The sequence below is a fragment of the Bathycoccus prasinos genome (assembly GCF_002220235.1).
Source record: "Bathycoccus prasinos genomic : Chromosome_6".
In the NCBI taxonomy this organism is placed as follows: Eukaryota; Viridiplantae; Chlorophyta; class Mamiellophyceae; order Mamiellales; family Bathycoccaceae; genus Bathycoccus; species Bathycoccus prasinos.
This window is the reverse complement of record NC_024003.1, coordinates 552501-572187: the sequence shown is the minus strand read 5'-3', so window position 1 is coordinate 572187 and position 19687 is coordinate 552501. Positions and strand designations below refer to the sequence as shown.

At 49.0% G+C, this 19687-nt stretch overlaps 10 protein-coding genes across 10 annotated transcripts in view; 4 read left to right on the top strand and 6 right to left on the bottom strand.

The window, feature by feature from the left end:
• Nucleotides 1-91: 91 nt before the first annotated feature.
• Bathy06g03090 (predicted protein) lies at nucleotides 92-2116 on the top strand (the record flags this gene model as incomplete). Its single annotated transcript, XM_007512718.1, has 1 exon — nucleotides 92-2116. One exon carries the CDS (start codon nucleotides 92-94, stop codon nucleotides 2114-2116), a length of 2025 nt encoding a protein of 674 aa, XP_007512780.1.
• Nucleotides 2117-2417: 301 nt separating this feature from the next.
• On the top strand, nucleotides 2418-4316 carry Bathy06g03080 (predicted protein; the record flags this gene model as incomplete). The annotated part of the gene is made up of 1 exon (XM_007512776.1): nucleotides 2418-4316. One exon carries the CDS (start codon nucleotides 2418-2420, stop codon nucleotides 4314-4316), a length of 1899 nt encoding a protein of 632 aa, XP_007512838.1.
• A 70-nt stretch (nucleotides 4317-4386) lies between these two features.
• Nucleotides 4387-5442, bottom strand: Bathy06g03070 (predicted protein; the record flags this gene model as incomplete). The annotated part of the gene is made up of 1 exon (XM_007512534.1): nucleotides 4387-5442. The coding sequence occupies one exon, from the start codon at nucleotides 5440-5442 to the stop codon at nucleotides 4387-4389; it is 1056 nt and encodes a 351-aa protein (XP_007512596.1).
• Nucleotides 5443-5733: 291 nt separating this feature from the next.
• Nucleotides 5734-6129, bottom strand: Bathy06g03060 (unknown protein; the record flags this gene model as incomplete). The annotated part of the gene is made up of 1 exon (XM_007512549.1): nucleotides 5734-6129. The coding sequence occupies one exon, from the start codon at nucleotides 6127-6129 to the stop codon at nucleotides 5734-5736; it is 396 nt and encodes a 131-aa protein (XP_007512611.1).
• A 397-nt stretch (nucleotides 6130-6526) lies between these two features.
• Bathy06g03050 (unknown protein) lies at nucleotides 6527-6871 on the top strand (the record flags this gene model as incomplete). Its single annotated transcript, XM_007512670.1, has 1 exon — nucleotides 6527-6871. One exon carries the CDS (start codon nucleotides 6527-6529, stop codon nucleotides 6869-6871), a length of 345 nt encoding a protein of 114 aa, XP_007512732.1.
• A 177-nt stretch (nucleotides 6872-7048) lies between these two features.
• Nucleotides 7049-10627, bottom strand: Bathy06g03040 (unknown protein; the record flags this gene model as incomplete). The annotated part of the gene is made up of 1 exon (XM_007512379.1): nucleotides 7049-10627. One exon carries the CDS (start codon nucleotides 10625-10627, stop codon nucleotides 7049-7051), a length of 3579 nt encoding a protein of 1192 aa, XP_007512441.1.
• A 280-nt stretch (nucleotides 10628-10907) lies between these two features.
• Bathy06g03030 (ankyrin repeat protein) lies at nucleotides 10908-12443 on the bottom strand (the record flags this gene model as incomplete). Its single annotated transcript, XM_007512636.1, has 2 exons — nucleotides 10908-12040; nucleotides 12227-12443. The coding sequence occupies 2 exons, from the start codon at nucleotides 12441-12443 to the stop codon at nucleotides 10908-10910; spliced, it is 1350 nt and encodes a 449-aa protein (XP_007512698.1).
• A 100-nt stretch (nucleotides 12444-12543) lies between these two features.
• Nucleotides 12544-14151, bottom strand: Bathy06g03020 (predicted protein; the record flags this gene model as incomplete). Its single annotated transcript, XM_007512395.1, has 1 exon — nucleotides 12544-14151. One exon carries the CDS (start codon nucleotides 14149-14151, stop codon nucleotides 12544-12546), a length of 1608 nt encoding a protein of 535 aa, XP_007512457.1.
• A 242-nt stretch (nucleotides 14152-14393) lies between these two features.
• On the bottom strand, nucleotides 14394-15809 carry Bathy06g03010 (predicted protein; the record flags this gene model as incomplete). Its single annotated transcript, XM_007512448.1, has 1 exon — nucleotides 14394-15809. One exon carries the CDS (start codon nucleotides 15807-15809, stop codon nucleotides 14394-14396), a length of 1416 nt encoding a protein of 471 aa, XP_007512510.1.
• A 349-nt stretch (nucleotides 15810-16158) lies between these two features.
• Nucleotides 16159-19687, top strand: part of Bathy06g03000 (unnamed protein product) — a gene marked incomplete at both ends in the record, with an annotated part of 5037 nt that continues 1508 nt past the window's right edge. The window contains one exon of the mRNA XM_007512736.1: nucleotides 16159-19687. This exon is cut by the window's right edge and continues 1508 nt beyond it. Coding sequence (XP_007512798.1) covers nucleotides 16159-19687 — 3529 coding nt within the window.

The following is a 19687-nucleotide window of genomic DNA, read 5'->3' as shown; positions in this document are numbered from 1 at the left end:
CGTTTACAGAGCGAATCAATGAGGAAAAGAGTTCGTTACAACACCGGTGTTTTCTCCATTCTTTCTCCGCGCGTACGCATCAATCGTCGTCATGTCGGACAACCAAGAAGACCAAGACGAGGAGGTCTTTGGTGAGGACGACACCGACGTTCGCACGAGCTCTCGGTGGGAGAAAAAGAAGGAGAAAAGAGAGGAGGAGAAGTATGCACTCTCTGAACTCATCGGGATCGGTTCGTTTGGGGCGGTGTACAAAGCGTCCATGATGCGAACGGAGAAAGACGAGAAAGAGGACGACGACGACGAAGAAGTCGCGATAAAGATACTCCCGTTCTTCGACAACAACAGTAACAAGAAATTAACACCGATTGAAGACGAAGAGAACGACGACGACGCGTTGATGAAACAACAAAAAGATGGCATGAGGCGAGACATCGAGAAAGAAATCGAAGTCTTACACGCGTCCAAGCACGAAAACGTGACGAAATACTTCAAGTCGTTCGTCACCTCGAACTGTTCGCAAGTCTGGATCGTCATGGAATTCTGCGGCGGAGGAAGTGTGCGAGACATTTTGAACGCGTTTTTAGTGTCTAAAGTGGTGAATAAAGGGTTCAGGGAGGATGTCGTCGCGTACGTCTGCTTCGGCGCGTTGAGCGGATTGCAGTATTTACACGAGAACGGGAGGATACACAGGGACATCAAGTGCGGGAACATCTTGTTGACGAGACGAGGGGAGGTGAAACTGGCGGATTTTGGAGTGGCGACGCAGTTACAAGAAGGCGCGAACGAACGCGCGAAGACGTTTGTTGGGACGCCGCATTGGATGGCGCCGGAGGTGATTTCGAGCGAAGGCAATAATGGTGGCGGAGGAGAAGAAAAAAGCGATAGCGGTACAGACAAAAGGAGCAAACAATTCTCGAGATCGTCGTCATCGTTCGGCCAAGGGTACGATGGTAAAGCGGACGTGTGGGCTTTAGGTATCTCCGCCATCGAAATGGCCGAGATGCATCCTCCGCGACATGACGTGCACCCCATGCGAGTAATCTTTCAAATCGCCGTGGACGCCAGCCCGGAGTTGAACCGCAGGGGCGAATGGTCCTTAGCTTTTCACGATTTTATCGCGCAAGCGTTGAAACGAGATCCGCGAGGCCGAGCGAGCGCGCAAGCGCTGAAACGACACGAGTTCTTTAAGAATGCAAAGATTAAAGCAGGAGGTGATTGGCGCCTGGCGAGGCGAGTTTTAGTCGAAGAGTTGATTCCTTTGGGAGTATTGCATAAGAAGGAAAAGTTAGAGGAAAAGTACGGCGGGTTGGATCCAAACGTCGACGCATACATGACGCTTTTGATGAAAGGTGCCTTAGGTGGAGGGGGACAACGTCGATTGTCACAGTACAGTAACAAAGAGGGCTCGGATTACTCGTCCTCGGATACGTTACGGAAAAGCAACAGCGGCTCGGATATCAGAGATTACGGCACGATGATTTATAGGAGCAATCGATCGGTCGGAAGCGTTGGCCGGAACGCGAAGGAAGATAAAATGTCGAAAACACACGCGGCACCGCCGCTAGTTCTCTCGTCTTCGTTACCTCACAAGCACCACCACGGAGAGAACAAAACGTCGGCGGAAATTTTATCCGCCGCGCTCAACGACCCGTCCATTCTGAATAAAGTCAACGAAGACTCCTCGACGGGAGAAGCATCGACCTCTCTTCTCGCGCAAGACCAGCTCAAATCCGGCTTGCCGATCGAAGAACTTCAGCGAATGGTTCTAGGCCGCGACGAGAAAGAAGACGTCGACCGCGAAAGACTTCGATTAAAAGCCATAAAGAACTTTCAAAAAGACGCGCTCCTTCGCGAGTGCTTAGAGTTTGCCAGAACGAGGAAGACCGCGGACTTAGGCGCGCACGACGTTAAAGATCACGCCTTGGTCGCGTCCGCCGCTCGCCAATTCTTCAAACTCTTTGGATTACTCGACGATAACGAGAGATATAACAATTCAGAAAACTCGGACGACCTCGAGAGCGAGGACGAAACCGAAGACGCCAAACGTTTGTTAGACCGAGCGTCGGACATCGAAAAAGAACTCCACTCCAACTCGCATTCGCCTTTTGATTTTTAATACTAACACTCGTAATAATAGTACGATAGCACGTAGTAGCAGATTGTAATAGTAGCAAAAGGAGTAGTAGACTAGTCGCAGCAGAACAGTAAGAGCGAGAGCGATAGAAAAACTTTCTTTGATGACTGTCCTTTCATCCCTTCAAAAAAGGAGCCAAAAATGAGCAAAAAACAACCACAAAAAGGTCAAAAATCATCACTTTTTCCTCCTCGTGATCAGATTCTCATTCACATTCGTTGCAAACGAAAGCTTCAACACGAAGAACACGCCGCGTTAAGAAGAAGAAGAAGAAGCAAAGATGATGACGCGTCGTTTTCCTTCTTCCCTTTTGTTCCTGGTCGCTTTTTTCTTCTCTGTCTTCTTCTTTTGTATCGAGGATTATGTCGTCGCTTTCGGGGAAAGAATTGAATCCTCCGGGCGCGAAAATCACAACGAAGAACGACTGGTAGAAGAAAGAAGAGGAATGAGAAACTTGTTGGGACAAAAAGACCACTCGTATAAAATTCACGAGAAAGTGCCGCTATACGCGAACAAGATTGGCCCGTTCCACAACCCGTCCGAGACGTATCAGCACTACGATTTACCGTTTTGCTTACCAGCGGATAACCAAATCGGGTACAAATCGGAAGACCTCGGCGAAGTTTTGGAAGGCGACCGAATGGTTGGCACGCCGTACGATATCTCCTTTCGCGTGGACCGAGATAACGAATCGTTGTGTAAGAAGACGTTGAACTCGAAAGATTTGAAGAAGTTTCGTAAAGCCGTGAAGGATGATTATTACTTTCAGATGTATTACGACGACTTGCCGATTTGGGGGTTCATCGGGAAGATCGAGAAGATTTTGAGGCACACGCACGGAAACGGGCCGGAGTTGAGGTATTATTTGTTCACGCACGTGCATTTTGATATATCGTACAACGGGGATAAGATCATCGAGATCAACGTGAGCACGGATCCGTTGAGGACGGTGGATATTACGGACGGCGACGAAGTCGCGGTTGAGTTTTCGTATTCCGTGAAATGGAAGGAGACGAGGATTCCGTTCGAACGCAGAATGGAAAAGTATTCCAGGTACTCGTTCTTGCCGCAACACCTGGAGATTCACTGGTTCAGTATTATCAACTCGTGCGTGACGGTGTTGTTATTGACGGGCTTTTTGGCGACTATTTTGATGCGCGTGTTGAAGAACGATTTTATCAAGTACGCCAGAGACGACGAGACTGGAGAGGAACAGGAGGAAACGGGATGGAAGTACATTCACGGCGACGTTTTCCGCTTCCCGAGACACGCGAACTTGTTCTGTGCGGTCATCGGTACCGGAACGCAATTGCTTTTTATGGTCTTGTTTGTATTCGCGTTGGCGCTGGTTGGCGTGTTTTACCCGTACAATCGAGGCGCGTTGTTAACCGCCACGATTGTATTGTACGCCTTAACCAGTGGGATCTCTGGTTACGTCGCTTCGAACATGTACCGACAAATGGGCGGTGAGAAGTGGGTGAGAAACGTTTCTTTGACCGGGTGCATGTTTTGCGGACCGATGTTTTTGATGTTTTCGTTCTTGAACACCGTGGCTATCGCGTACAGAAGCACGGCGGCGTTGCCGTTTGGTACTATTTGCATAATCGTCGTAATTTGGGCGTTGGTGACGTTCCCGTTGACCGTCCTCGGTGGTATCGCCGGTAAAAATTCAAAGAGCGAGTTCGATGCGCCGTGCCGAACGACGAAATACCCGCGCGAGATTCCCAAGTTGCCGTGGTTTCGCGAGGCTATTCCGCAAATGATGATGGCTGGTTTCTTACCGTTCTCGGCGATTTATATCGAACTTTATTATATTTTTGCCTCGGTTTGGGGACACAAGGTGTACACTATCTACTCGATCTTGTTCATCGTGTTCATTATTTTAATTATCGTCACCGCTTTCATTTGTGTCGCGTTGACGTACTTTCAGTTGGCGGCGGAGGACCACGCGTGGTGGTGGCGATCAGTGTTTTGCGGAGGAAGTACGGGGATTTTCATTCTCGGGTATTGCTTTTATTACTACGAAGCTAGATCGGACATGAGCGGGTTCATGCAAACGAGCTTCTTTTTCGGGTACATGAGCATTATTTGCTACGGGTTCTTCTTGATGTTAGGGAACGTTGGATTTAGAGCGAGCAGTTTGTTCGTCAAACACATTTACAAAGCCATCAAGAGCGATTAAGAAGAAGAAGGAGAAAGAGCAGATACTACTATAACTAATAAAATACATACTACATAGCCGCTACAACAATTCATACGTTCGTAATCATCTGCGCGATCGAGAGGCTCGCTATCGCCGCGGTTTCTGTTCGTAAACGCAAATCGCCTAACGAAATCGTTTCGCACGTGTCCATCAATACTTTCATCTCGTCGTCGTCAAAATCACCTTCGGGTCCAATAATTATCAGACCGTATCGTTCTTTCGTGATCTCGTCGTCATCTTTCAAAACATTTTCTTTCACGCCTCTTAACTTTTCGGCGAAATCCGCTCCTCCCGCCGCCGCCACGAATCGACACGTCGCCTCTCGAAAATATGTCGAGCTCACGAAATCGTTAAAATTCACCGGTTTCTCGATCCCAAACACGTGCGCTCTCAGCGACTGTTTCGATGCTGCCAAAGCAACGCGTTGCCACCTCAATTTCTTCCCGGTCTCTTCATCCTCCTCTTCCTCGTTCTTCCGTCGTTTACTCCGACCAATACTATTATCGCTACTACTCCCGCCTTTACTCGCGTTCTTCCCGCTCGCCGACGCCGAGCCAATCTTCCCGCTCCGACTGGTCAGTAAAGGCACCAACGCTCTTCCGTTCAACTCTGTCAACTTTTCAACCAAAACGCTCGACCGTTCGCCTTTAATCCCAGCGCACGCGCACACCACGTCCCATTTCACACGTCCCGGAAACGGATGAAAATTTTCCTCCTTTGAGCTCATCATTTCAAACGTTGCATCCGTCCTTCTCGAATCGATATCGACCAATTGCGCGCGTTTCACCCGGCCTTGCCCATCGCACACTTCGATCGCATCGTCTACTCGTAATCTCAGCGATTTCAACGCGTGCCTGGAATCTTCTTTAGACAAAGAGAAGTTCGATGTTTCGAACGTTTCCGGTCTGACGTAAAACCGTTGGAGTCGGAGCGTTTGCGCTTTTCGATTCGCGTTTACGTTCTCACTTGTTGTTCCATTATCAGAAGAAGATATAGAAGAAGAAACAAAAGACCTCCTACTCTGCAAAATTCGCATCGATCGAAAGGAATGCATCTGTCGATCAAACGTGAGGGTGAAATGTCGTATCGCCGACGATGAAGTCATTCTTTGTGTGATGAAATGTGAGGAGGATTTAATTGGATAAAATTGAGGAGCGAGCGAGGTACAACGAGCGAGGTACACGTAGTGAGTGAAAGAGTTCAGCGCAAGACCCGCAACTACTAACGGTTAATAAGGAAACTACAACGACTCTTATAAAACGCATCTTCTAAAGTGCGAAGCAATTTCTGACTTTAGGGGACGCCCCGCGGCGCGCTGAAACGAACGCTCTCTCTTCTCGCTCAAAGCGTCAAAAGCGCATACGCATACGTACGCGCGGCGGCGAACATTGTATTTTTACAGCCCTTCGATGACGACGCTGACACCACTCGCGTACGCTTTCTCCTCTCTCTTTTTCTCCTCCTTCTTTTCCTCCTCTTCTTCTTCTTCTTGATCGTCGTCTGCTTTTAACCCTAGCATTTCTCGAAACGTCCTTCTTTTGTTCATCTTCGCCTCTCTTCGTTCTTCTTTCAATTTCTTCTCGAATTCCGTGGCGGCTTTTTTCCGTCTCGTGTTCTTTCGCTTCCGAAACCCGGTGACGAAGTCCACGCGTTTGTTATTGTCAAACGTGGCCGTCCCTCGGACCAAGGTCGTCGATTTGTGCCTCTTGATTTTTGTTTTCTCTTCTTCCTCTTTCTTCGTCTCTTTGTCGTCGTTGGTCTTCTTCTTCTTCTTCTTCTTCTTTGCCGCCATCGAAAGACTCTCTCTCTCTCTCTCTCTCTCTCTCTTCGTCTCCTTCTCCGAAGAAACAGCGAAAAGAAACGGGACTCCTCCTCCTGGTGTGTACGCGTTTCCGTCCTCGTCTCGATGCCAAAGTTCGTATATATATATATATGCGTGCGCGAAACTCTCACGAAGAGCATTCGTCCGTGTGTCTGTTCTTTTTCCCCTAAAAGTCGTTACAACGAAAGGGGGATTTCACTCTTTCACTCTCACTCTCTCGACCACGACCGGCGCTTTCGCGAACGTACCTTTCTCTCCTCCGCGTCTGTCTCTCGCTCTGCGCGCGAGCTGCTCTAAAAAACAGTCGAAAGCGTCAAAACTCGTCTTCTTCGTAAAGAGAGAACGCGTGATAAAAAGCAAAACAAAAATGGCGAACAACGCACCGGGGAGGAGAACCACCCGAGCGCAATCATCCGCGGGGAAGAAGACGAGCAAAACGCCTCCTAAGAGTCCTCCTGTGAGTACGAATGCGAAGAATACGACGAAGAGAAAGAAGAAAGAGGAAAAGGAGGACCTGTTACAAGTGGAGGAAATCGCGAAGAGAGTGAAACGAGCGTCGATTGAGACAAAGGAGGAGGAAAAGGAAGGAGAGAAAACAAAGGAGAAAGAGGAGACCAACGAGGAGGAGTACGCGTACGCGGAGATCAACTCCGTCTTGAAACGACTACACTTTGAAGCGAGAGAGCGAAGGCGGACGAGCATGAGTCCTTGATGAGAAGATAACAGAATGATATGAACGAGAATGATACTGATAACGATACCATTCGCGACATTATATGAACGCACGTAGAAATAGCAATGTAGGCGTAGAGTTGATGTAGGAATACGTTTTAAATAAAGCGGCGGTGTTTATAAAAATACATATTATTACGCGCCATTCGTTTAGCTTTTAAACGCTTTGCGGTAAAGCGTCGTCGTAGACTTGGTCGATGTCTTGTATCCTGGGCGAGATGGGAGGTTTCCGTCCCATGCCGTTCGCTTTGATGGAAATCTTACCGAGGTTCGGTTGGACGAAATCACCAAACGCGGCGCGCGGGGAGCGCTGGGTTGACTGTTCGTTGTTCTTTGTCGTCGCGCTACTCGTCATTTCGTCTTTACTTTTGGATTTGCCGAGGTTCGCCAAGGCATTCGCGCTTATTGTCGTTTTGATGCGAGACATGACGGATTTCCCGCCACCACCACTACTCGTGTTCGTAACATCCGTTTTAGACGGAGGACTGCTTTTCTCCATGGCTAAACCGGCGGTGTTGACTTTGCCCCCGACGTACGCGCTGTCATCGGTAGCGGCGTTGGAGTTTTTCTTGGACGAAGTTCTTCGGACGCGATGCGGGGAAGCTTCGTTCGATCGCCTACCGCTTCTGCGACGGTGTTGTTGGTGGTGGTGGTCGTCGTCGTTGGAATCGTCGGAGTCGGAGCGATTAGAATCATCGTCAGAGCTCGATGCGTATTCGCTATCTTTTGGAACAAACATTGGATCAATGTTACTCTCACCAGTACCGACGTTACCTATGTAGTTCCCATGCTCGTCAAACATATCGATTTGTGAATCAAGCGCTTGGGAATTTTCCGAACCGAATCGAAGGTGCGAGGGCAAATTCCCTTCCGATTGGTTCGAAAGCATCGAGCGCGTGTCCGCTTGAGAGTGTTTGTCTAGGTCAAAGTCGTGTTGGCGCATCTTCTTGTACGCTTTAATCGCCGCACGTTGCGCAAAGACATCGGAAACTGGCGCGTAGGCGTTCGGTTTGCTACTACCGCTCACGGTGCGGTAGTTATCGTGCCCGCCGCCACCGCCACCGCCACCACCACCAACTCCGCCAGCATGTGAAGACCCATCGGGCTGTTGATACACTCGACCGTCCGTTTGGAACGAGTGCATGATTTCGCGCCCGTATACAGATCCTGGCTGCGACTGTACCATGCCTAAAGCAGTTTGACCGCCTCTCGATTTCGGCGCCGAAGAAGAAGCGCTCGCTTTATCTACCGCTCGTTGTTGTTTCGATTTATTCGACGATTTAACCGCGCCTATTTGTAACAACAAGTCGTCTTCTCCGTCGTCTACCGACGATGGCGCGTTGACGATGACACCTTCTAAAGGAACATCTAAATCCACGCGCGCCGCCGCGGATTTCTTCTTGCGCAACGCCTCCTCTTCCTTCGCTCTTTGCGAGGCTAACAAACCTTGCTTCTCCTCTCCGCTCGCTTTCGGAGGGCGCATGCGTAAATGCTTCTTCAAATTTTTCAAATTCATTTTTTTCTTCGTCACCGCGGTCACCCCATCTCGTTTGATGTCGTGTTTAATGATTGAAAACTGCTTCAAAATGTTCACCGTGGCGGTGCTCGAAATCAAACCAGCGAATCCAATGCACAACAACATCACCACGGAGGTGAAGTAAAACTCGCTAAACGTTTCTTCGACCGTCCAGGCGATGATTTTGACGCAATTCCACCACGCGGTGCACGAAACTGCCGTCTCGAAAACTGCCACCGCGAACGGCGTGGTCGATTCATCCTTATCGCCTCGGAAGGTTTTCCTCAGCGGTAAAGTCAATCCAATAAAACATCCAGCAAATTTCGCCGGTAAAGTCGCTAAATTAGCCAAGAACGCGAACGCAAAGTTCGTCAAGAATCTATTCTTCTCGCCCGGTAACGGTGGCGTCGCTTTCAAAGCGAACGCAAGATCGAACAGTCTTTCCGAAAGACACGGCAAGATGTACACCAACCAAATCAAAACGTTCGCGTTGACATTACCTCCGACGTAAGCGGCGTTGCCGAGCCAAATTTCTTTGAGAAATGCCGTCGGTAGGACTAATAAACACCAAAAAGACAACAGAGTACTCAACACTTGGTGCGTTAACCCATGAAACGCGGCGTACTTCTTCGCCGCTTTCTTTCGCGCGCTGGTTGCGACGTCGTTTGTTTCATTCTCGTCGATACCCGGCATCATCGCGCCGCTACTCATATTCACGCCACTTCTTGATGCTACTGATCTTTGAGCATCGTTCGTAACGACCCAATTGGCTTCTAATAAACAATTTACGGCGTGTTTGTGCGTCAAACTCGCGTAATTTCGATGTTCGTAGTATGTCTTGGCACAATAGTTTGCGAAATTACCGGGCACACGAACCGATAACACTTCTCGTCGCGAAGCAGACGGTGACGATTTTGAGCTTAGCGGTAGCGCAACTTTCAGACCGTGCAACCACACGCGCATACCGGCATCTGCTACAGGTACGGCGCCGTTCACGCGAGTATCCCAGCCGCCGATTGTTTTCAGCGCGCTCGAAGCGAACGCCGTTCCCGGAATGGCGTTGGACAACGCGCATCCAGATTTTTCTGCACATATCGTAGTCATTGACGTTTGTTTCGAGCATCTAGCCCGAACACCAAACCACGTGTTGGTTTGTAAGTTACTATTCTCAAATCTCGCGTTCGGCACGACGCACGCGATGCGCAAATCTCTCGTTTGTAAATAACCGCCCGCGGAACCTCCGTACTTCTTCTTCATCGAATTCGACGCCGCGGAAGAGGACGTATTTCGCACGTAAAACGACGGGATAATGTGCTCTAAATACTCCGGGTCTGGCAAATAATCTTTCGTAAAGGGTACGATAATTTCGGCGCGCGTTTTCAATCGTCCTTTTTCCAGCGCGTTGCCAAAGCTGACGATTTTGTGCGACCTCTCTTCTCGTCCGCTCGAGGACGCCGTTCCACTTTCACCTTGTTCTATATCGTTCCTTTTATTGTTACTATTATTATTAATATTATTACTGCTATTACTGTTATTGCGCGTCATCTCATTCGCTTTCAAATTCCCGCTCGGCGTCCGAAACAAAGACCCGCCGCTCGCACTACTCGTCTCGAACTCGCTCACGTTGAACACGTCGCACATGACGCCGCGTTCTCTCCATCTCGCCGCACACTTCACCGCCGCGTTCTCAAACGTACTCATCCCCGCGGTAGAGGTGGTCGTGTTATTACTGCTCTCATCCATCGTTCTCACCGAGCTTAAATCGAGCACGTGCACTTCGAGTAAATCCCTCGGCCAATGGACGAAACACAACGAATCGATGGATTCGGTCACCTGATCGTTGGAGTCGTTGGCCCCGTCTATGACTAATTGCAAACACACGGACGGGAACACGTGCGGGAGCATCGGTCTTTCCGGGTATAAATAAGCATTTTCATCATCCTCTTCATCTTCATCTTCCTCTTTCTCTTCTTCTTCCGTCTGCTCTGCGATGATGTCGTCGTTATTCTTCCGCTCCAATTCCGTTGCGTTTCCCCGAATTCTGCTCTTCCCCCGTTGTTGTGATGATCTTCTTTTTATAACGCCTCGCGTCACCAACGCCTCCCTCGCGGCTTCAAAACGCATGAGACCGTTCTTAAACCATACGACGTACAAACAAAACAACGGGAAATGGGTAAACGCGACGAGGAATGTAAAGGTAACGCCGGAAAAGAACGTCATGATGATGTGATTTTTTGGTCCCCAAAAGAGAGGGGCAAAGCCTCGTTCTGAGGGAAATGTCGCACAAAAATACTCGTAAATATCGCTCGCGGTGAAGCCTTGAAGGACTCTCGCATAAGAGCGCGCTTCGAGGTCGTCGCTTCTGAACGAACGCGTAAGTGTAAAGAGGGGAGAGATCTGTTTTATCTTCCTCGGTGATCCCGAGATTTGCTTTTAAAACGTATTTAATTCCTCTTTTATGAGGCCTGTGTCTGTAACTTTATATCTTCTCGTTTGCTCTTCACAACACGATTGGATCCTTCGCGGATGCACCGGGGGGCGCGCTCCCAGGAGGGGCGAACTCGGCGAGCATGATGCGCACGCCTCGATTAACCACCTCCAATTTCGGTGGTTCTTGATACTCGTTCTGATCCTCTTTTGGAATATTAAACAGCGGACCTTGTCTTTCGTTCAAAAGCTCGGCTCTGCCGGTGGGTATGCCGCCGATTTGGAATTCGACGCGTCCTTTACATTTCTTCTTCGCAGAAAGGAAGCCGTCAACTTTCCAAGCGACGAGGTCGTTGAAGTGCCCCAGGGGCAATCTGAACATGTCGAAATCGTACTCATCTTCGACCTCCTCTGGAGGTTCGGAGAAATATAACAAAGCCAATTCTTTCGTGTTCTGAAGGCGCGGCGGAAACTTTGAGCGACGAGTCTGGATTGCATGACCTGGGTTGATGTTTAGACGCTTAAGCATAGGATACGTATCTTCCCCTCGATCAATTTCGGGAGTAAAAACCTTGCGCCCAGCTTTACACGCGAGCAATAGCTTGTCCATCTGTGTGGCCTCAAAATATTCGTACTTATCACACTCATCACCATCACCGTAGTAGGAGCGAATGAAAGACTGCGGTTCATCTGATTTTCTCTTTTTCGTCCACATGCGACGCGTTTCTTCGTTATCGTCCCATTTCAGGCCTGGAACAGCGATCGAGTAGCCTCTTCTAACATACTTCAAGAGACGTTGCACGTAAGCCGGCGTTCGCTTCTCTTCCACCATTACGTTGCATCGGGTTCGCAACGCCAATGCGGCACGAACCGTACACTTCACGGTTTTCCCGTTGTAGTAAAATCCACAACAGTCTACATCAAAACACTGTACCACTTGCGGCGCGTCGTCGTGGAGACGCAAAATGACAGAGACATTTCGATGAGGAAACGCAAAAACAAACGTCACCGTGTGTTGCGTTCTCAAGACGCACGGTTTCGTCGAGGGCGATTTGCACCCTTTTTGATTCTTGGCGATTTCAAAGAGACGCTTGATCTTCTCTCGCGCTTGCGCGTCGGACAAACCATACAAGAACAGATCTATGTCCGCGTTTTGGTTAGACAGCGGGTGTAAATTGGGCGTCAAGGCGTGTAATACCGCACCCCCTTTGAGAACGAGAAGAAGCAGTCAAAGGTCAGTCACATCAAATAAAGAGAAAAAACGCTCGATGTACCTGCAACGACGACGCCTTGCCAATCGAGCTCGGTAAAACCTTCGAAAAATCCGCTGGAGATTTCGTTAAAGCGACGTATGAAGTCTGTCTTGCTCGGGACGACGAGTCCATGAACGACTGGTACGGTTGGCTTGTCCTAAAGAAAACGTATCAGCTCGTATTTTTGTATCTAAGAAAAAAATATCGCTCACGTCTTCAAACAAAAACGAAAGCTGATCCCTAGCGACGTCTCTCTTTTGAAAGACGTGCTGATTTTTCACGTCGTAGACGTCCAGTATGACGTCGCCGGCCTGTTTGAGCGCGTTTTGCTCGTCTTTTTCTGCTTGTGCGTTCATCTTTATTTCTCTAAAGCTGTGCGTGTGTGCTCTTCTTTTTGAAGTCGTTTGTTTTATTACATGAAGCTATTTTCTCGGCTATTCCCTGGGAGGGCCCAGTTTAGAGGGAAAGGGATTTTTCGATTTCTTTCTTTTTCTTCCTCCTCCTTTGTCTTGTTCCTCCTTTGTCTCGCTCCTCGAATGACTCTGTGAGTATCACATCCTTCTCCTCGTCAAAGACGGCGCCGAGAGTTTTCAACATTCGGAGAATCCTTTCCGCTCTTCCGTCGATGAACAGTTTCTTCTTTTTCGATACTTCTTTCATTGTCTTGCTTTGTTTTTCATGTTCGAGGTGAGCACAACGAGCGACGTTGCCGAGCGCGTATCCGTCCAAATACGGCCTCTCGAGGAGGAGCGATTGAAACTCTGGAATATCGCGGAGGTTTTGCTCCTCACTTTTGTCGTCAACTTTGTCTTCTTTTCCTTCTTCTTCGTCGTCGACGTCGTTGTTTTCTTTGGTCGTTGTTGTTTGCTCCACTGCGGTAATAACAGCCGTCCATGGTAACAGAAACTTGAAATGTTTCCGCGTGAACATTTTCTTCGGGAACCTTTTTCTTTCTGCAGAGTAGTTTTCGACGAGTTTTCGTTTGCAATATTGGCGGTATGCCACCGCCGCGGGGACGAGCATTTCCTCGAACCGAAACTGGTCGTCGTCCCAAACAAAACCAAGCAATGCTAACGTTTCTAATCTTTGCGGTTGGTGCAAAATGTACGTTCCTTTCGCGCGCATGTCGTTGACTTTCACGCCGAGCGGGAAATCTTTCAAATAAGGTTTGCGTAACGCCTCGTTCTCGCTGCTCTCCACATCCACTCCATCCACGCAGTATTTGTGCGGCACGTTCAAATGACCAAACTTCTCCTTGAACAAAACTAATCCGGGCACAATCTGCTTCTCAAAAACGAACTCGTCATTGTCCCAAACAAACCTCTCCCCGGTCTCCGCGCCGACCGCGTCCAACGCCTTCAATTGCGCTTCGGTTAAACTCGCTCGACCGCGTCGAACTCGGAAATTGTGCACCGCGCGACCAAATGAACGCGGCGTCTGCTCTTCCTCCTCCTCCTCCTTTTTCTCCTCCTCCTCCACCTCCCCGTCTTTACTAAACTCGTAACCTTTTGGCACGTTTAAATGTTTGAACTCGGCGTAAAATCGTCGCAATCCCGGGACGAGGACGTTCGATATGAATTCGTCCTCCTTCAGTTGTCTCTTTGTCTTCCTCTTTGGTTTTACAGTCGTTTCAGCCGTCGTCGTTGCATCATCGAGCTGCTCTCGCTGCTGTTCTTGCTCAGCTGCTGCTGCTGCTGCTCCTCTTCCTCTGGCAAGAAAGGTGCACGTCGAAAAGCAAAATCGATTTCTCGAGGTATTGCCGAGCTGCTCACGTCGAAGACGTCCCCCTCCTTCTCCTCTTCCTCTCGTTTCGTAACTCGTCGACGGTATCGTCGATCCATATCCTCGTCGTCGCGTTCGTCGCGCCTCCTCCTCCTCCTCCTCATTCGTCCTGGAGAAAAAGTGTGAATTTCCCCTAATACTACTAGAAGACGAAAAACTCCCCGCGTTGATGATGTTGCGGCTACCGTTTAAAAGGAAAAGACGTGATGATGATGATGATGATGATGATACGAGATGCCCCCCGATGATGCGCAGAAGCGCGGCACGATTTGAATAATGCATCTGTTATATTTCTCGCGTGTATACGCGAGAGAAAGTTTTGACGAATTTTTGACATCAGCGGAGCGAAAGAAAAGCAGATTTGTATATTCCGGACGCGCGTGGAGGATGGCAAGAACTTTTAAATAATCTCTACTTTAAACTAGTAAGCTATACGCTGCAAGAAGCGTTCTTCATTTTCGACCTCGCTCTAATTCGCGCGTTCACAACGCATGTCTATGTGTACATATGCATCATCGTACTCTTTACGCGGGGTAAATCTGTCTAGGCATTTCCGGCGGCATCGGTCCTCGATCGGTCGGGTACCCGACCGCTCTCTGATACCACCGACTCCCGTCGAGTTCCACGTCCACGTTCAAATGCGAGTGACCAAACACGTGGATGTGCTTGATCGTGCTGTTGTAATCGAATCTGCCTTTTTTAAACCGAGCTGCTGGGCTGCTTCGACCGCTCCCGGGGGTGGATTTACAATCGCACTCGTCTCTTAACGCGAGGATGTCCTCGCCTAAACTTTCGCTGCCGACGACTTTTTCGATGAAGGGCGTGCCGTTGAATAAATCGGGGAGAGGAACAAAATGGCCAAACGTCGCTAAAAACGCAACCTCGTTACCGCAATCGACGGCATTTACGTCGTCCTCGTTGTTGTTACGAGTAGTATTCGATACTCTCAACGACTTCGGTAAGAAACTTTCTAAACTCATTTTCCCTAACCGTCTCCAAAACTCGTCCAACGTCGCCGGGTGCGAATTTCTTTTATCCTTCGGATCTCCGATAGCCGGTGGCCAAATGCACGCCCCGTCAAAGTGCACCTCCATCTGCGTAAACGGCCTAGTTCCACCTTTAAACGTCTCCGTGTACCAACTCAACATCGGTACCACCAATATCCGTTTCGTTTGTCGCATGCCTAACTCGTTCACCCCCTGGTGCGTAAACACCGTCGGCGTGCACCGAACGCCGATGCTCGTCACCGCGTCCATGATGACCACAAACTTATCCACCGAATCTCCCATCTCCCCTCTCCCCGGCGACCATAACTCGTGGTTCCCCACGCAATAGAAAACCTCCTGATATCGCATCTTAAACAGTTTCAAAGCGTCGATGACTTTTTGCACGTCCGTCGCCACGTCGCCGGCGACGAGTAAAACAGTCCCCGGTTCCGGGTGCGAGCAATTTTGACAAAATCGAACGACCCAATCTTTATTCGCTTGCATGTCCGCGTGCACGTCAGACGTGGCAAATATTCGCCAATACCTCGAACCTTCTTCTTGGGAGTCATCATTTTGCCTAAACTGCTGCTGCTGCTTGTCACCGCCATTCGTATAATAATACTCATCATCATTCGTCCTCAAAGTCACCACGTTCGCTTTATTATTATTATTATTATTACTATTATTATTATTATTATTATGATGATGATGATGATTTAGCGTCGTCGCGTTGTTCGTATTCCTACTCGATGATGATGCGCAGTTGTTCCCGGTGTCGGTCAACCGTTCTCGTTCTTCTTCCACAAAAGACAAAGACGATGATGATTTCCCTCGTAAAGAAGAAGAAGAAGAAAAAGCGTCGTGGTTTCGTTTCAGCGCGGAAAACGCGTACTCCAAAACCTCCTCTTTTGTCCGGTTATCCTCGTACGGCACGTTTGGTTTCAAGTACGGCATTTAGTAAATCAGTAGTAGTATTCTCTCTCTGATGATGAGGTAGGAGTAACAGGTGTAGTAGTGAGTGATTTCTGCGGAGACAAAAAAAAGAATAAAATGTAAAAAACCGCTTTTTTTTCGAGCGTTTTTTTCGCTCAAAACACACACGTCCTCGTCAGAAAAAGGGATATATTATATACATCTAATAAGGAAATATATACGCTTCATCGTCGGAAGAAGAAAGCGAGTGAGAAAGAAAGCGAGAGCAGCGCGAAGAGGGTTTTGTTCGTTTTAAGTAGTGTTTGCTTTTTCTCTCCTTCTTCTTTTTTATTCGTAGTAAACGAAGAAGCGATTTTAAAGCGGGCGCACGATGCGCGAGTGTATATCTACGACTGGGTGCCTCCTCCTCCCGATGCTCCTCCTCCTCCTCTGTGTCCTTCCTGACCTGCGAATGGTGCTGATGGTGCGAGGAGCGCCAGTCGTCGTCGTTTGCGAGCAGCGATTTCATGCCGGGCAAACGTCGAAGTGCGCGTACACCGGGGTGACGAGTGCAGGGGCGGAAATTCGATTCATAAACGATGAGGAAGACGACGAGACGGTAAAGGCGACACCGGTCAAAGTGGTGGAAAACGGCGTTGGCGTGGTGGAAGTAGAAGTGCCGTTGCTGGCGCAGGAGTACGTTTTGGGGATGTACGACGGGAAAGCGAAGACGTACAAATCTAAGACGAAAGTGACGGTGGTTTCAGACGAGGATGGAGAGAGTCTAGACGATGTCGCTTCGACGAGGAGTTTGGTACGAGTGGAAACGGATAAACCGTTGTACGCGCCGGGGCAGAAAATCAAAATCCGAACGCTCGTCGCCGATATCGAGAATACGGCGTTGATTAAACAAAAAGATGGAGCGACGGTGGCGAGTGTCGAGGTGAAGGACGCGCTGGAGAGAACGATTTTTAAGAAAGCGGACTGCGCAGTGGATGTTTTTGGCGTGGCAACGGCAGAGGTGGCGATAGCGAAAGAGCAACCGCCGTTCGGTTGGTGGACCGTGAAAGCGGAAGTGGAAATAGACGACGACGGGTCGAAAGTTGTAGGCGAGACTGGATTTAACGTGGAAGAGTACGTGTTACCGTCGTTTGACGTTACTTTCGACGCGTCGAGCATGCCTTTGTACGTGTTAGCGTCGAAAAGCGCGAATGAGTTCTCCGGAAAGGTAGAAAGCGCATACACCTACGGGAAAGCGGTGGAAGGAAAAGCGAAAGTTATCATCAAAAGGCCGAGCACTTCGAATTATTACTACGGTGGCGCAGTTGGTGGTGATGTTGGTGGTGGTGATTTTGTGGCAGTCGAAGAACCCGCGTTTAAGCCGCCGGATGAATGGGATTCGAGCGGTAGTAGCAGCGGTAGCAGTGGTTATCCGAATGAAGTTTCAGACATTCTGTACGAGTCGAGCTGGATGACTTTATACGAGGGATCTGCAACTTTTGTGGCGTCAATTTCAAAATCAATGCTAGATCAGCAATGGTCGCGAAATTTGGAAGCATACGCTATGGTTGAAGAAGCAGCCACGAGAGAGATTCGAAACTCGACGGTATTGATTGTCCCAATCGTCCGCGAGGCGTTTACGCAACAAACGTCGATGATTTACCAGTCGCCAGCTTTAAAACCAGGGTTACCGATGAAGCACACGATTCAACTCGCTTCGGATATCCCTGGTGCGTTCAGTGATACAGAAGATCTTGGAACCTTGGACTTTACGCTGAATATAAACAAAATGAATTCGTACTCGTATTCTGGTGATTCGAACGCGCAAACAATTTCCACGCGAGTCTCTTCCTCCGGCGCTCTCGATATCGAATTCGACGCCCCCGCGAACGATCTCTCGTGTTGTGCATCTTACGAGGACGAAACAAACTACTTTTATGGATCCTCGCAAAAGTGTTGTTTGCAAGGGGCGAACGTGCAGCTGGTCAAGAACGCGGCGTCGAGAGATGTCGTGAAGAAGATACTCGCATCCGCGAGCGACGATATGTCTACGACGGAACTCGACGCGCTCGTGCCTTACTTATCGGTGTACTTTGCGAGAGATACTTCCAGTGCGAAGGCTTCGGTTGAAGTCGTTGTTATCAATACGAGCTGTGAGAGCGCTGAGGCGTGTCAGTTCACGCTCGCGTCTTCGAGAAGTGATGTCGCATTCGCGTACGCCGTCGTCGACTCGGAAGGCCTAGGACGCGGTGTTTTAGAAGCGGGCACAACTACTCTCTCTTCCACTGAAACCGAAAAAACAGTGACAATGACGTATGGCAACATCGCATCCACTTTGAGCGCGGCTGTTTCAATCGCCGTATGGTCACTGAGCGGAAGCGTGTATAGTGAAACGTATCTCGCCGGGACAACTTCGGATGTTTTCTTGGTCCCCGGAACGAGCGTCTCCGTGGAAAGCGAAAGCGAAATCGCGTTTCCGTATGACATCACCATGAACACTAACGTTTCGGAAACGAACGTCGTTGCAACGGGCACAGACATTACATTCACTATTATCGGCGCGCCTGATGGCGCGCGCTCGTACATTCTCGCCATCGACGAAGCTGTCGTGATACAAAGCGGCGGGAACACGTCTGCTTTAAAAGCGACGACGTTTTTGTCAAGCGTGTACGATGCTAAAACGAACACTTTGGATGCGAGCTCGAATACGTGGCCATGTGATGCAACGTATAACGATAACGATATCAAACTTGATCGCGTAACGATTATATCCACTGCTGAGATTGCGAGTTATTGTGACCCGTCGTCGTCGAGTAACGGAGGATTTGGAGTCGGAATGCCGGAAATTGCGTTTGGTGCCGATATAGCCATGGACGACGGTGCCGCTGGTCAGGAAAGTACAACCAACAAAGCGGCAACAGATGTGGATTCAGCTTCATCCTCGCCTACGGTGCGCACACTTTTCCCGGAAACTTGGCTTTGGGAATCGTCTGATTCAGGTTCGTTCGAATCAACCGCGCCTGATTCGATTACAACGTGGAGCATAACCGCGTTTACCTCGCACCCGACGCAGGGTATTTCCATTTTGAAAACCGCCTCGAAAATGACAGTGTTTCGCGAATTTTTCATCTCGCCGAAAATGCCGTACTCCATCTCGCGAGGTGAAACCGTCGAGATTGTTCTCGCAGTTTTTAATTACTTGAAAGACCAAGATATGTCGGTATCAGTTTCCGCCGAAGACGTGACATCGGGTGAGGCTGTACAAATTGGCGATTCGAAAACGATCAACGTTTCAAAGAACAGCGCCGACTCTATATCTTTCGAAATTTCTCCCACGGTACTCGGAAGTATCAAACTCCAATTTTCCGCTATAGGAACCACGACGACGAGCACAGATTCAGAATCAAAAGAATATACAGATGCGGTCGAGAAGAGTATTGTCGTGAACCCGGAAGGAGTGTTCAAAACGACGACTGTTTCGAAAGTTTTTCGTCGAAGTGCGGAAGATGCGTCGGAAACATTTACTTTGAACGCATTTCCGAATGGTTTGAGTGCAAACGCGATTGTAGATACGTATTCGAGTTTCATTACCGTCGTTGGTGATATCATGGGTCCATCGATTCAAAACATCAACAAGTTTGTCCAGATTCCCATGGGCTGTGGTGAACAGAATCTCTTGTTACTGGCACCAAATGTGTACATAGCCGAGTACTTGAACTCTGCGAATAAACTCACAAGCGCTTTAAAAACGGAGCTTTCAAATAACGTCATCATGGGATATTCTCGAGAGTTGACGTATTTTCACCCATCCGGCGGTGTTTCTGCGTTTGGACCACAAAGCGACAAGTCCGCATCGTTGTGGCTCACGGTGTTTTGTTCCAAGGTTTTTGCGTCTGCGAAACGCTCGAGCGAAAGTAAAA